The following is a 13,500-nucleotide window of genomic DNA, read 5'->3' on the forward strand; positions in this document are numbered from 1 at the left end:
TCAAAGACCTCAGGAGGATGTACCACAAGAGAAGGATCTATACACCATCAGTCCCTAACCCAAGCTGACCACTTGCTGTTACCACCGGTGAAATGCAGCAGAGAAATTAAGGGCCAAGGTGAGAACTCTTTAACCTGCTTTTGTCAGGGAAGATCCTTTGACCACCACATTATGGCCTCCTGTAATGACAGCCAGACTCTGCTCTGCAAGTGTTTGCTCTGTCAACCAACCAGCATTTTCAGTAACTGAACTGCGAACAACTCTCTCTTGATTTTCAAGAGGGAAAGAAAATTGGAAGGGATGAAGATCGAGGAGCAGAAATACTGCTTAAACTTGCAATTTCTTCTCGCTTGCTACGATTACCAAAGGAGCATGGATTGTCAGTGATCAAGTAGACATTTGTAATTCCACTCATTAGTATCCTGTTCCTTTTTCAACTTTTACTTAACAGTTAAAATTTATGTTTACTGTGACTATGTGTAACTATGATTACATACAAGTACTTTTATATTTTTTACAAATAATTAGAAAGTTATGTTTAGTTTTAGTAAAGCATTTTGCTTTGTATTTTAATGTAGCTTTTGAACAGGTAATTTAATTTGCCAACCGTCCAACTGAATGACAAGCCATTCAAAGAACAGTATAGGGAGCAGTGAGAAGCATAAAAAAAAATCTTAGCTTGATGCAATTAGTTGAGTAAGTATGTTCTTACATTATTGGTGCACATCTGTATGCATTCTGGTACTCCATGGTGAAGGAGGAAAAAGGTAAAAAAAGGGAAGGGGGAGAGGGACTTTGTGGGTTTGTTTTTATTAGTAGCAGATAGCCCACAAGTTATGTACACGAACATAAATTGTCTGTCTCCTGTCATATCCTCATCCAGATCTTCAGATGAATACATTCACGATACAATTCTTTGAAAGACCAGACTAAGTAAAAGAAAAAAAGGAGTGCTTGCTTATAAATGTCTTATTTTTCTATGTACTTGTAAGCAATGGACTGGTTCACTCCAGAGAAAGCTCAGTTTAACCCTCTAAGGCTACCAGAACTGCGAGTGGAGACAGAATTACTAATTTCTAATTGCAGACGCTTTGTTAATGCTATTGATGCACAAACTGTAAAAAGTACAGCTTGTCTCTAAGATGCCAGGTGTATATTTCATGTTTAGTAGCTGTTACAGAAAACATACTCTTAATTGCAAATGGAACATATTGGATCTAGAGGTGAATAAAAAACCCACGCTCTGTAGGCTTGATGTGTACCCTATTGATCTTGGTGGCACCTAGACCAAGCTTAAAATTATTTGGAGAGGTTCACTTCCCTAAGTAAATCATTGCATTTATTTAAAAAAAGCTACTTAATAGTTCATTAACTGAAAGCTCTGAGAAAGCTCTTCAGTTTAAACCACCTGTTTCATATGTTTTCTGAATAACAGTCTTTGGTACAAAATACAAAAGGAATCTCATTAAATCATTTTGTAAGTAATCAGTGTTGTGGAGAATTTTGACTAAAACTGATGAAACTCATTTTAAAGCCCCTCCATTAGTCAGGATAGTCTAATCTTCATTTTATTTCTTCACTAGTGTTTCCCCTCTGGGAATGGGGAATATTCCCGGTACTAGTAAGAAATCTCATAAAGAATCTAGCACTTGGTACTAAGTTTCTGTAACATAAAATGCATCTGTATACATAACAGGTTTTCAAATTGATTTGAACGTAACAGTTACAACATAATAGCTGGGTGTATCAACAACAACAATAACAAAAATCCCAAAACAACCAAACAAAATCCAAACTATGCAACCCGCAAAATCCAGCAGCTAAATCAAGATTATGTTTTCAGCATTCAGCCTCATGATATTAAGATGAATGTGGAAACGATAAACCCAGAACTATTTTCTCATACTGTCTGTATACCCCAATACAATTCTTCACAACAGCTTGTCAAGCTGAAATCTTTCATTTAGAAACATCAGAATGAGAAATTTTTGAAGCAACTACAATGAAAAAAGACACTTTAAAGTACATACTACATATAGCATGACATTTTCACAGTACTCAGTAAAGTCTGGATGTTTTCCCAAAATTTATTTTCACACAGCCATGTAAGTGTTCATTTTAGATAATAATCTAACCATGAACCAGACTGGTAGTGATGCTTCTGAGACCACACTATCTGAGGATAACTATCTGGAGATTTGTGATTCGAAATCCTATCCATTTGAACCACTTGCACCTCTTGCTACAGGGTAAAAATAAGTGAAAAGAGCAGAAGTAAGAAGGCTGACACCAAAATTACTGCAGTACATGTGTTGTATCTGGCAGTTTGCTAATTTTTGAGAATACAGTTTGTCTAGACACACCCAGATCACTGTTTTAAAGGTAAAGGCTTAAAACATAATAATTAGCAGTACTACTTGGACATTCTAAAACCATACTAAATAGAACAGGAATGCTGACAAGCAACATGTAAGACCAGTCCCATAAATATTAGCAAACATACCACACGGAAGACACTTGACTGCAGTCAGCATATATCTGTTTCTGAGATTACTGCCCTATGCAAAGGCACAAAGTAACTGAAGCATGGCTATTGTGGAAAAAAAAAGAAGTTAAGACCCAATCATGTTTTAATATCATATAAATCTACATTCCTCTAATTACAGTGGAAGAATAAAAAGCTTGAAATTCTAGAAATGTTTATTTTACACTGAACACTGAAAATGTTTAGCTGTTTCCAATTACAAGCTGGCCAACAACTCAGAGCAAATTCCATATCATTTATATACTTAGGCTGCAAGATAAACCTTTCTATAAAATTAATTGTCAAAAAAAAATTCATAAGTTCCTTAATATCTCTCTTCCGCATGCAGAAAGAATTAAACTTATGCAGCAGCTTAATCTTGATATTATATGAAGGTTGGTTGGTTGGGTTTTTTTTGTCCTTACAAAGATCTGGATAAATTACGAACTATTGAAAGCTTGCATTCTCCGTGCCTTTGTTCTCTACTGTAATCCACAGGGAATCTAGCAGCATCGCATATATCCAACTTTGCATACATACATTATGTCATATAAGCCTTTCTCCTGGAGGAATAGAGAATCTCTTCTCCACAATGGCTGCTTCCCCATGAGAATATCCTCAGCCTACAAAAATCTGCCTCAAAGCTGAGAAGCAAGGGCTCTGTCCTGTGCCAGGTAAAGCAGGATTACAAGTTTAACAGAAGTATAAAATGCCAAGGTTTGGATGTTTTTTTACTTCTGATGATTGTTGTCAGTTTTATTGCCTTTAATGTTGAGGAAGAATTTATTATCCAATCCTAAGTCATGCAGGCTGGTGTAATCAACATTTCCAAGTAGCAAAGAAGAGCTTCAACCACTGAACTACAGTGGTCATTAAAATAAATCCATATATTTTGCAATTCTAGATGTATTTTTACAATACCCTACCTGTAAGATGGAATTATCCAAATAAATCCACAAGACCAGACTATTATGTAGCTTCCTCTAGTGGCCAGTACCTAAATATTGTTTCTTCTGCCATTTATTGTAGTTAATTGTCACATATGAATACTGAAATTCTGTGTTCATCTGTTGTAAACTTGGGAAGGCATTAGAGTCTATATTTCAGCTCTCTAATACAAAAGCCAAGAAAATGAAGCCAATACATATAGCGAAACCTTTGTTACTGATATTAAATGAACAGGCAGCAAAATCAGCAAAAAACAGTTACTATTTTAGCATTCTGGTTTGTTCCCTTGTGAATAGGCATTACAGTGTATTTAGTTACATGGTCAAACATGACTTTCCCACCACGAGACTCAGGAAGCAAGACAGATGTTCAGCTTTTAATTGAGTGTTCAGATATTTGCTATTGAATCATGCAGACTTAATTTTGACCCTGGAATTAGTGTGTGCATGTGTTTTAATGAGGCTCGTCGCTGTAGAATATAAACCTATCAAACACCAATAGGTTTGTTTCTGCAATACTCTGAGTGAAAGAGCAATTAAACAGGCACAGCAAAGCATTCACCAAATTTGAAGGCCACTGAAATCAGATGACAATTTGATGCATCCCTAAAATACCACAACCAAAAAACAATGCAGCTCTTCGATTTGGCATGGGAAATCGATTGAGTTACATTTTATACTGAGCAGCAGAAGGATTTCCTTACAGGCTGAAATCATTAAGGAAGAAGAGGGAAAACCCAAATGTAGAAAGTGACAACTACTGATTACAAAGCATATTATATTGAACAATCCAACACCTAGAAAGAGCACAATTACATAACAGCCATCTCTGATTTCTCACTCAAAATTAAACTAAAGTTAGCAATCTGCTCAGATAATCTAACTGAAAATAATCACAAGGATTATGTTATCTAAATGGTACACCTAGTAGAAAATCACATCACACACGTGCAGTTTGAAAATGTTTTAAAACCTCTGATCCTGTAACTTTGATCCAAGGTTATTTGATGAAACAGTGTCAGTAACTTACACATCTAGCCAAACACCTTCCATTGCCTGGGATTTTTATTGCTTTCTTACACTAAAAACCATAACTTCCTGCATTGTTTTGCCTTTGCACTTCCCCACACTCTGGAATGAGAGAAATACCTTCAATCTTCCCCCCCCCAACACTTAAATCCTGTAAAATTCCATCCAACTTTCACAAAAACATTAAGCTCCCAAAACTGACATCACCATTTATTGACTTATACATTGCAAGCAACAATGTGAACTGTCAGTGCAACAATGACTGATGAAATATATAACAAATCAGAAACTTTTTAATTGGAGTTGAGGAAGAAATTATTTTCAAAATACGACTGCATATTCCCCTGGGAACCCTAGAGGTAGCCCAGCAAGGGGTTAATCTTACCCTTAAATGCTCATCCCTCCACTGCAGAAGCTCAAGCGGAACTTCCAAAAACTTGAGAAGAGAAGGGCATGACCAAAGCAACTAATGATTACATTTCTTTCCCTTTTCCTCTTTTCAGGATATTAGTCTCTGCGTCACCAGCTAATGCAGCTAGCACTAGTATTCAAGCTGTGATTTGCCCCCTTGTGCCTAGTATTCAGTAACATGCCCACTGCAAACACTTCAAAAGAGAGGCTCTTTAAATCATCTAGTGCAACACTTGCTATAAGGGTATCTCAGCAGCTAAAATACCTGGCACTATGAATATCTCTGCTGGCAGTTATCTGCCTAACCTCATTCATTTTTACAGCTGAAATCAGCTGGAATGTGTCTGTTACGTGTCCTCAGGAGAGCACACAGCAAGGGATTTACAGCACAGTAACTAACCTCAGGTCTTGACTTTGCTTATTCCCTGGCATACCATTACATCCTTGGGGAAAGATAATGCAGCTGACAAAAAAAAAGTCACAGTCCCTCAAAATAAATCAGTCCAGTTTTGGGATGTGCTGCCAACTCTGTTTATGTTCCTGGCTTTTTCTCAGCACATTTCTGAAGCCACAGACTTTGTTAGAAGAATAAGGAAAGAAAAAGATTCAAGCAGATATCTTATCAGAAAAAGGTCTGTGCCTGTTCCTCATCACTCTGTAACGGCCTTTTGCCATTACAGCAACTGAACGTGCAGTGGTGTTTGGGTAGCAACGTAAGAGCCTAATAAATAAAACATGGAAGTTGGAGTAGAGAAAATTCAATAAAATCTCATGCATGCTTTTCATTTTTCATGCTAAGGATCAGAATATTAAGTACATTTCAGTGCCTAATACTGTCTTCAGTATTAGTCACTCATCATTCCTCATATTCCATTGGAATTAGAAACTCTAACTGAAACTCAGAGACAGTACAAACAATATGTCAACAGTGTAAATATCAATAAGTAAAAACTGAGGGTCTGTAATTAAATGCTTCTGTTCTAAATAGACAAGACTCTGACGGGTGCACTCAACCCCTTGACCAGGCTGGCGATGGTTTGGTGCAGGCTCCGGAGCAGCAAAGGCAAAGGCCTGAGCCATGTACTCCCCCAGCTCCCTACAAGAGGAGCAGAGTGGCACAGCGAGCATCGATGCTTGCGAGCTTGGAACACCCATCATGTGAGAGATGGATGAACAGGGGGCAGCTCTTCCAAGACTCATTTGTCAACGAACAAAAAGTTGTAGGCACGAGGAGTCTCATGCATACCTTTCCCATCACATGTGATTTGACTACGAGACAACCACTTTATTCCATAAATACAACAGCCTGGGTGAGCCTACTCTGAGCTCTCCCTGCTCAGCAGTGTGGTTGAATGGTGGTCACCTCCCCTTGAGCTGGGACACCTCTCAGGGTTACTCCTTGAGGCACAGAGACCTTTTTTACCAACAGCAGATCATTGTTAAATGACTGATGTCGCATATAACCTTGTAGTATAGTAACTTTGAGCTTGCCTTGGTAACTTTGCATGCCAAATTGATACTAACGAAACATTACTCAACTGGAGGGTTCCCTTACTGTTTGCATCTCCAGTCTCTGTGAAATATTCTAACTCGAGGTTACCTCAATTTTCCTCTGTATATTTCCTCCATGCAGTAATTACTAAGGTCAATCTTGCCATCAAACTTGTTGAACCTTGTCATACCACTGTTAACTCTGCTAAATTCCATATAATTCACTGAACTTGGTCAAATTATTGTTTTACCTCAATAAATATATTGCTGCTTCTCTCTTTGAGTGAGGTGCATTCCACTAATCCACAACAAAGGCAATGGAAGTCAAAAGATATCTGTTTTGCTAGAATGGAATTGAAGGTAAACAGGAGCGAGTGAATATTCTCCAAAAGACATTCTAGGCTTCAGGACACTTAGAAGTTACAGAATTCATATGTTTCCAGAATAAATGGTCCTGATATTAACTATAATGCATCAGAGTATTTCCATTTTAGGATTGTTTGTTAACTGTTCAGTTGTTGGCAGAGTAAATATCAGTTAAAAGTACCTTATGACAGAACACAAAAAGAAACGGTCACTGTACCTGTATTGTATTGCTTGCAGCTTTAAAAAGAAAAGCAGCTATTCTTCAGCTTATCTCTGCATACCAGTTTTTAAACTAAAGAAATGCATGCCTTTTCATGCAAAAATTCACTTTAAACACTATAAAACTTACGCATTTCTTCAACGACGTCTGGATCACATTCTCTGTATTTCTCTATTTCTGCCTTTAGTTGCTCTTTTTTCTGCCGAAGGGCAGCAAGTTCTTCTATTAGAGCTGCACGTTCTGCCTGAGGATTCAAAGTGTGTTGGGAGATATAACAAAATCCAAAAATAAAAATCAGTAATTACTGCACAGAACATTTTTCTAAAGATAAAGAGACATATTTAAAAGTTGTTTTCACAAATGTTTACTGTCAATGAGCCAGTTTAGCATTTCATGCACGCACAAAACTCTCAGTGACACTAAATGATACAGAGGTACAAAATGTAAGGAGAAAATGGCCAAAATGGATAAACACAACACACGAACAGATCTGTTAATTGCTCAGCTTAAAGGCTAAGGCATATTTAGGAGTGCCAGTCTTGTAATTAGGCAGCATTACAGAAACAGATACCATGCACACTTCCATAAATCAGGATGCTGTGTATGATCACCCTCTGAATTAATTTTTCTCCCTCTTTTTTCCACAATATTTAAGAACAGTAGTCTCAAAAATAAATTCAGATATTTATGACATGGTAGTCTCTGCTGGGAGAGTATGCGATATTGACCTCAAATATACTACTGATCAATAAGAGTCTGCAGACTGACTCGACATGAGCTCTCCCACAGCCAACTCAGCACATATTTCTAATTCAGCCTGGACTTAGAGTCACACACAGTAACTGGCTGATAATCAAAGATCTCATGCTAGGGCATTGGGTAGCCTGGCTTTTTTAGCCAGACAGCATCAGTTTGTAAACCATCAGGTTTTTAGCCAGTGGCAATCTCCACAGCAGACCTCCAGCCTGAGGGGTTTTTTCAATTTTCCATGTTCCCAATGACTTTGCCAGCAGCCTGGATTCTGCACATTCTGAAACTGCAGGCTGGAAATAAAAAGTTTGCAGATGCTGAGGTATGGAGACTAGCTGCTCAGAGACCTACATCATGACCTAGATTTCTCAGGACTTCTTCCTGATGTGTAATCCGCTACCAAAACATTGGAAGCATCAACCAGAACGGGACTTCCAGGACCAACAGCTTCTTGCAACTCGGGCAAGCCACATGGTGGAGATGTCCAAGTCTTGAATAGTTCATTTGGAAGCCTTACAAGCACAACTACATGAGAAACCTGCCTGTGATTCCCTGATTACAGTCAAACCCAGAGCATTTCTGTACAATATGTTGGATTCTAAAATCTGGCACCCTGCAAAACTCCATTCCACCTGAAAACTTCTGGTCGCCTCTGTTTATGCATTTATTTACTGGAGGTTTAAACTGGTTTAGACTGCACAACTCAAAATAAATCAGCAACTTAGAATACTATATGAAGTATTTCTAACTAATATGCAACTTCAACACAAACATATAAAAAATGCAAAGCCTAAATATTACTTACAAATCAGATTAAAAAAATAAGACTCCCAATATCCAAGTTTGCAATCACTAGATTTGGTAGTTCAGCAACCATTGGCAACTTTGGTAGGTACCTGTGGATAGCTCAAGTTTTAAGATATCTTTAAATCTGAAAAAGTCTGGAAGATTACCAGACTTCAGGCAGTCACACATTTTCTCAGCCTTGGAGCAGCCAGCTGTCAATATTTTACTGCATGAGCAACTAAGGAATAATCTAGTATTTGATTTTTCTCTCTCCCTTTCTTATCTCCTGTACTTAAAAATCTTAATGGATTTCCCACAACTACATTAGCAGTTACAAAATGTGCATACTTATGACCCTGTTTCCCAGCAGGAATGCCTCCCCCCTGCAAAGCAACTTACAGTATCTTCACGTCCAATTTTTGATTTCTCAATGCTTTTTTGTAAAGTCTCTTTTTTCTGACTGCTTTCAGCAAACTGAAAAAGGAAAGAAATAACAAAATCAACCTATTTCCATAACAGATATTAAACTTACCTATAGAATGTGCATACACAGAAATATATTAAAATAAACAGGTGGATATACACTTGAGTATATAAATTTATATATATTTATAGCTATTTTATTAAAAAGAAATACAAAATAAATACAAAGCCACTCAAATATAAGTCTGAACCACAGAAAATTACAGGAAGCAACTTAAAGTCTAAGAAATTTTCACTGCCATGGCACGTAATCTTGTTATGTACTGCATATTCAATATGGGGCCAATATCCTATTTCATACCATAATCTGGCATCTCTCTCCTCGGTGGCAAACAATGATAGGACAAGGACTAATGGGATCACGCTGGAACACAAGAGGTTCCACTTAAATTTGAGAAAAAACTTCTCAGTGGGGGTGACACAGCACTGGAACAGGTTGCCCAGGGGGGCTGTGGAGTCTCCTTCCCTGGAGACATTCAAAACCCACCTGGACATGTTCCTGTGTGACCTCATCTAGGTATTCCTGCTCTGGCAGGGGGATTGGACTAGATGATCTTCTGAGGTCCCTTCCAATCCTAAACATACTGTGTGATACTGTGTGTGTGTGATCTCTATGCAAAGAACTCCATGACATGGAGGCTTTGGATTAGATTATTTCCTTTGGTCCTTTTCCAGCAATCTTTATTCAATGGAAGCAGTGACAAAAGCCACAGCAGATCCACCTGCTCAGCTGCTGACATCAGCCTTCCCAAAGCCTAGTGTGCCACTGGCATGGCCCCAACCCCTTTTGCATACTGCTGAATAGAAGCCTCTATAGCCTAAAGGCACGCAAAGCCACAACTCCCATTTTCTGTGCTGCGCTCACACTGCCAGACTTCAGAGTGCCCTTCCCGCAGGCCTGAGGCAGAGGAATCTCATAGAAGTTGCATCCCACAGGTCTGGTGTCAATACTCCCTACATTTTCCCATTACTGGTCAAGAGAGATCTCTCTGTTAACCTGCCACCCATCTTGAACCACAGGCCCTTCCAGTTTAGCTGGAACTTTTCCAGAGAAACTTTGGAAACTCTTAAGCTGAGCAGGATGCGTGACTCGCTCCTCAGAGGCAGAATACTCAGCACTAGCCACAGCACCTTGAAATATTAAATGACATGAATGAAAACACACACACACAAAATTCTGATAAACTATAGTTTGGAAACTAGTTATTGCAATAACCAATGCCAAAAGGAAAAAAAAAAAAAAAAAAAAGAGAAACAGTAGTGTGCCTTGTAAGTACTCCTTTGTTTAGCTTTAAGATGGTCTAAGCATCAAAAAGAGAGAAAACTAGTATATCAGAATAGTTGTGAAGGCAATGGGTGTGGTTTCATTCTGCCTTTCCCCAAAAACCCTCTCATGAAGTCTCCACTTCTAAGTTCTCTTTCTCACTGAGGATCCCACTGAGTAGAAAAGCATTCCTAGATATTTCTTGCAATCTCTAGCCTTGATAATTTACCTTATCATTTATATTCTTATGCAGCTGAAACACCAAGAGCACATTCATAGAATGCAAACAGAGCTGGTTTGAGGTATAACCATTTCTCAATTTCTATTTAAACTTATATTCAGCACATATTCTCAGAAATACATAGTAAGTGTAAACGCATGATAAATGTCAGGCAGACCTTACTGCCAAGTCTTAGAGATCAGCCATTATGGTAAAAAGAAACTCCATACTGGTGGTCCATATAGATTGGGACCCAACCCAACTGCAGCTCACTGGGATTAGAAATCCCTTTTTTAGCTCAATTTTTAAAAGTTATTCTTTCTAGATAAGTATGTGTTCATGCATGTGTGAGTATACATACAGACAAGAAGGTCTCCTTTAAAAAATGACATTTTAGTTTTTTCTTCTATTTATACAGAAATTACACTAATGGTAAAGCATATATGATTTGGGGGAAAATATGTCCAGCTGTTTACTCATCACTCTCAGTGCAAGTAACCACAGTGGCAGTGTGGGTTTCAGCATGTGGTTTGATGTACACCAATATGTTAATTTTGGTGGCTAGTTAAACAGTACTCTTTCTGGACTTTCCACAAAACTCTTAAAAAAAATTAAGTGTCTTAGTCCCTACATTATGTCGTACTAAACAGAAGTATACAGTTCAGAAGAGGACAAGTACTTAGGTGTTGCTTGCAATTCACGAATCCCAGGGCAGACAAACGCCAGAAGACACATCATCCAGTATCTCTGGCTGAAGAACTTTTCTGGAACAAAACTCCCAGAAGAAACAGAGAAGACAAGGAGCTTATCTAGGCCCATATACTGCAAGTGCAAAAAATAAGACAATGCTTTCTGCAAAAGAAAGGCCATAAAGGTGTCACTTTCTCTGTTTTTGTGAGTTTGGGGGTTTTTTTGCTTGGCTGTGGTTTGTTGGGAGTTTTTTTGGTTGGTTGGTTTTAGGTTTTTCAATATATATTCGCAAGGTTCTTTAGGAACATTCCTGCAATCTCTAAAACAGAAGCACAGAAGGAGCTCTCAGAGAGTTGCAATAAAATCTGGTTTCCATTTTGGATGCATGTTTCCCAGTACAGTATCTTATTATTTTCTTGGTCCTCTATATTCCACAAAATTTAATCATGAAAGAGACAGTAATGACAAGCACTGAGAACTACAGAAATTCCTTAGATTCTAACCTACATAATATGCAAGGTTGCCATGCCATGAGGTTAGAAGATTAAAAGATCTTCCTCTGCCTAAAAGCAACAATGATTTTTATACTATTTTATTCAATATTTTGCTTTATTCTCTCACAGATTTTAATTTGTTTGTTGTCAGGTTTTTGTTTAAGTTCTGTCTTTACAATCAAGACTTTACAAAACAAACTGAAACCACAGCTCTTTGTGTATTATTTAGAAGCCACAGTGCGTATTCCCATGACAACAAATAAGAGATAAAGATAAAGAAAGTGTAGCAGAAGGAGGCAAAATATTGAAAAAACCAAACATAGGACAAGGATGCAAAGCATGAAGAACAGATGGCCAGGGTCTGTGCAAGGAATCCATGATGATGGGAGAATCAGGAAGGCTTGGATAAAGAGGTGGGAACACAGCTGAAAATAACAGTACATGAAAAAAGGAAAGACAGGTCAATAAGGATAATGGAGATGGAGGAAGGATGAATATAGATGATACAACTGAGAGGTAAGAGCAAATGGCAGATGACAGGTTATAGGGCACTAAAAAAAAAAAAAAAAAAAAGCAGAATTTGCAAGTGTTTTGTACATATGATGGCAGAGGATGACATCTGGCCAAATACAGTGACTCGCTTTCCCACTCACCAGCTGTAGCAAAGCCTGATTGAAAAGAAGTACAGTAGCAGATGGAAGATTTCAATCTTTGGAGCAATCTTGGAACATTTTTCAAGGGAACTGGCAAATAATTTCTCAAAGAACTCTAACCACCCTGTGAGAATCACAGAACAGTTGGGGTTGGGAGGGATCTCTGGAGATCATCTAGTCCAACCGCCTTGCTAAAGCAAAAAAATCTGACTGCTTCAAATCACGGTGAGATTGATCTGGAGAAAAAGCAGCTTAATGTCTCCCCTCTATGTTGCTTAAGAGAGATGCATGGTCAGACACATGAACAACCTTCTGCCACAAATCTAACTGACCAGGTGTGGAAAACAAGTCCAGAAAGAGATATTTTACTGTACTAAAAAGTTTCATGTCTCCAGTCTAACTCCTTCAAAACAGCATATGATTAAGCAAGATGCAAGAAAGCTGGAAAAACTGTCATGCAGAGGAAAGCTGTTCAAAGAAGGAAGACTAAAAACATGAAAACAATTCTCCATGAGAAGATTCTCAGTGTTTGCAAAATATGCTGGAAGCCTACAAAAAGACAGATCAATGAAGTAACTATCAGCTATAAAACAGGAGAGTTGGGAACCCGTTCCTTTTACAGACCACTGTGGTCAATTAACTGACCACTGGCCTAACTTCGACACTAACTCAACCGAAAGTCCCCCAAAGGTATGTTCCTTCCTACTTTGCACAGGTCTCACAATGTTTAGTTACACATTTGTGCAGCAGTTTGCATGTACCAAGTGCTCCGTGCCGATGACAACCATCAGTTCCATCATGGACCTTGGGGAGCAGTTTGTATCAAAGGACACAGATTAGATATCTACAGGTAACTTATAATTTACTATGCATGCATTATTACCGGAATTCCACTTTGGCAAATTGGTGATGTACATTTGGAAGAGGAACATTTAACCCTGACACACAACAACAGCAGGGTTCATTTCTCCTTCTCAAAACTTGCCTGATACTGGCTCTAACTTGCTGTCCTGGCTCTACACTTGATTTTTTTTCTCCAGCAAACATTTTTGTTGGTCGTATTCCTTCTGACTCCTTGTTCTTAGCCACTCTAACCACCAATATCCCACCAAACATGTAGCTTGTCTCCCTAGCATATTAAAATATCTACAAACCTGGTGTAAGCCATGCAA

General features: G+C 38.3%; 1 protein-coding gene across 4 annotated transcripts in view; it reads right to left on the reverse strand.

The window, feature by feature from the left end:
* The window catches only part of MND1 (meiotic nuclear divisions 1), a 42,508-nt gene that overhangs the window by 12,431 nt on the left and 16,577 nt on the right, over positions 1–13,500 (reverse strand). For all 4 annotated transcript variants that reach the window (XM_071807786.1, XM_065837931.2, XM_071807784.1 and 1 more), the window contains 2 exons: positions 8,924–8,998; positions 7,118–7,232 (listed from right to left, as the gene is read on the reverse strand). In XM_071807786.1, the coding sequence (XP_071663887.1) occupies positions 7,118–7,232; positions 8,924–8,998 (190 nt within the window). The remainder of the gene's footprint in view (positions 1–7,117; positions 7,233–8,923; positions 8,999–13,500) is intronic.

Source organism: Patagioenas fasciata, chromosome 4, assembly GCF_037038585.1.
Source record: "Patagioenas fasciata isolate bPatFas1 chromosome 4, bPatFas1.hap1, whole genome shotgun sequence".
NCBI lineage: Eukaryota > Metazoa > Chordata > Aves > Columbiformes > Columbidae > Patagioenas > Patagioenas fasciata.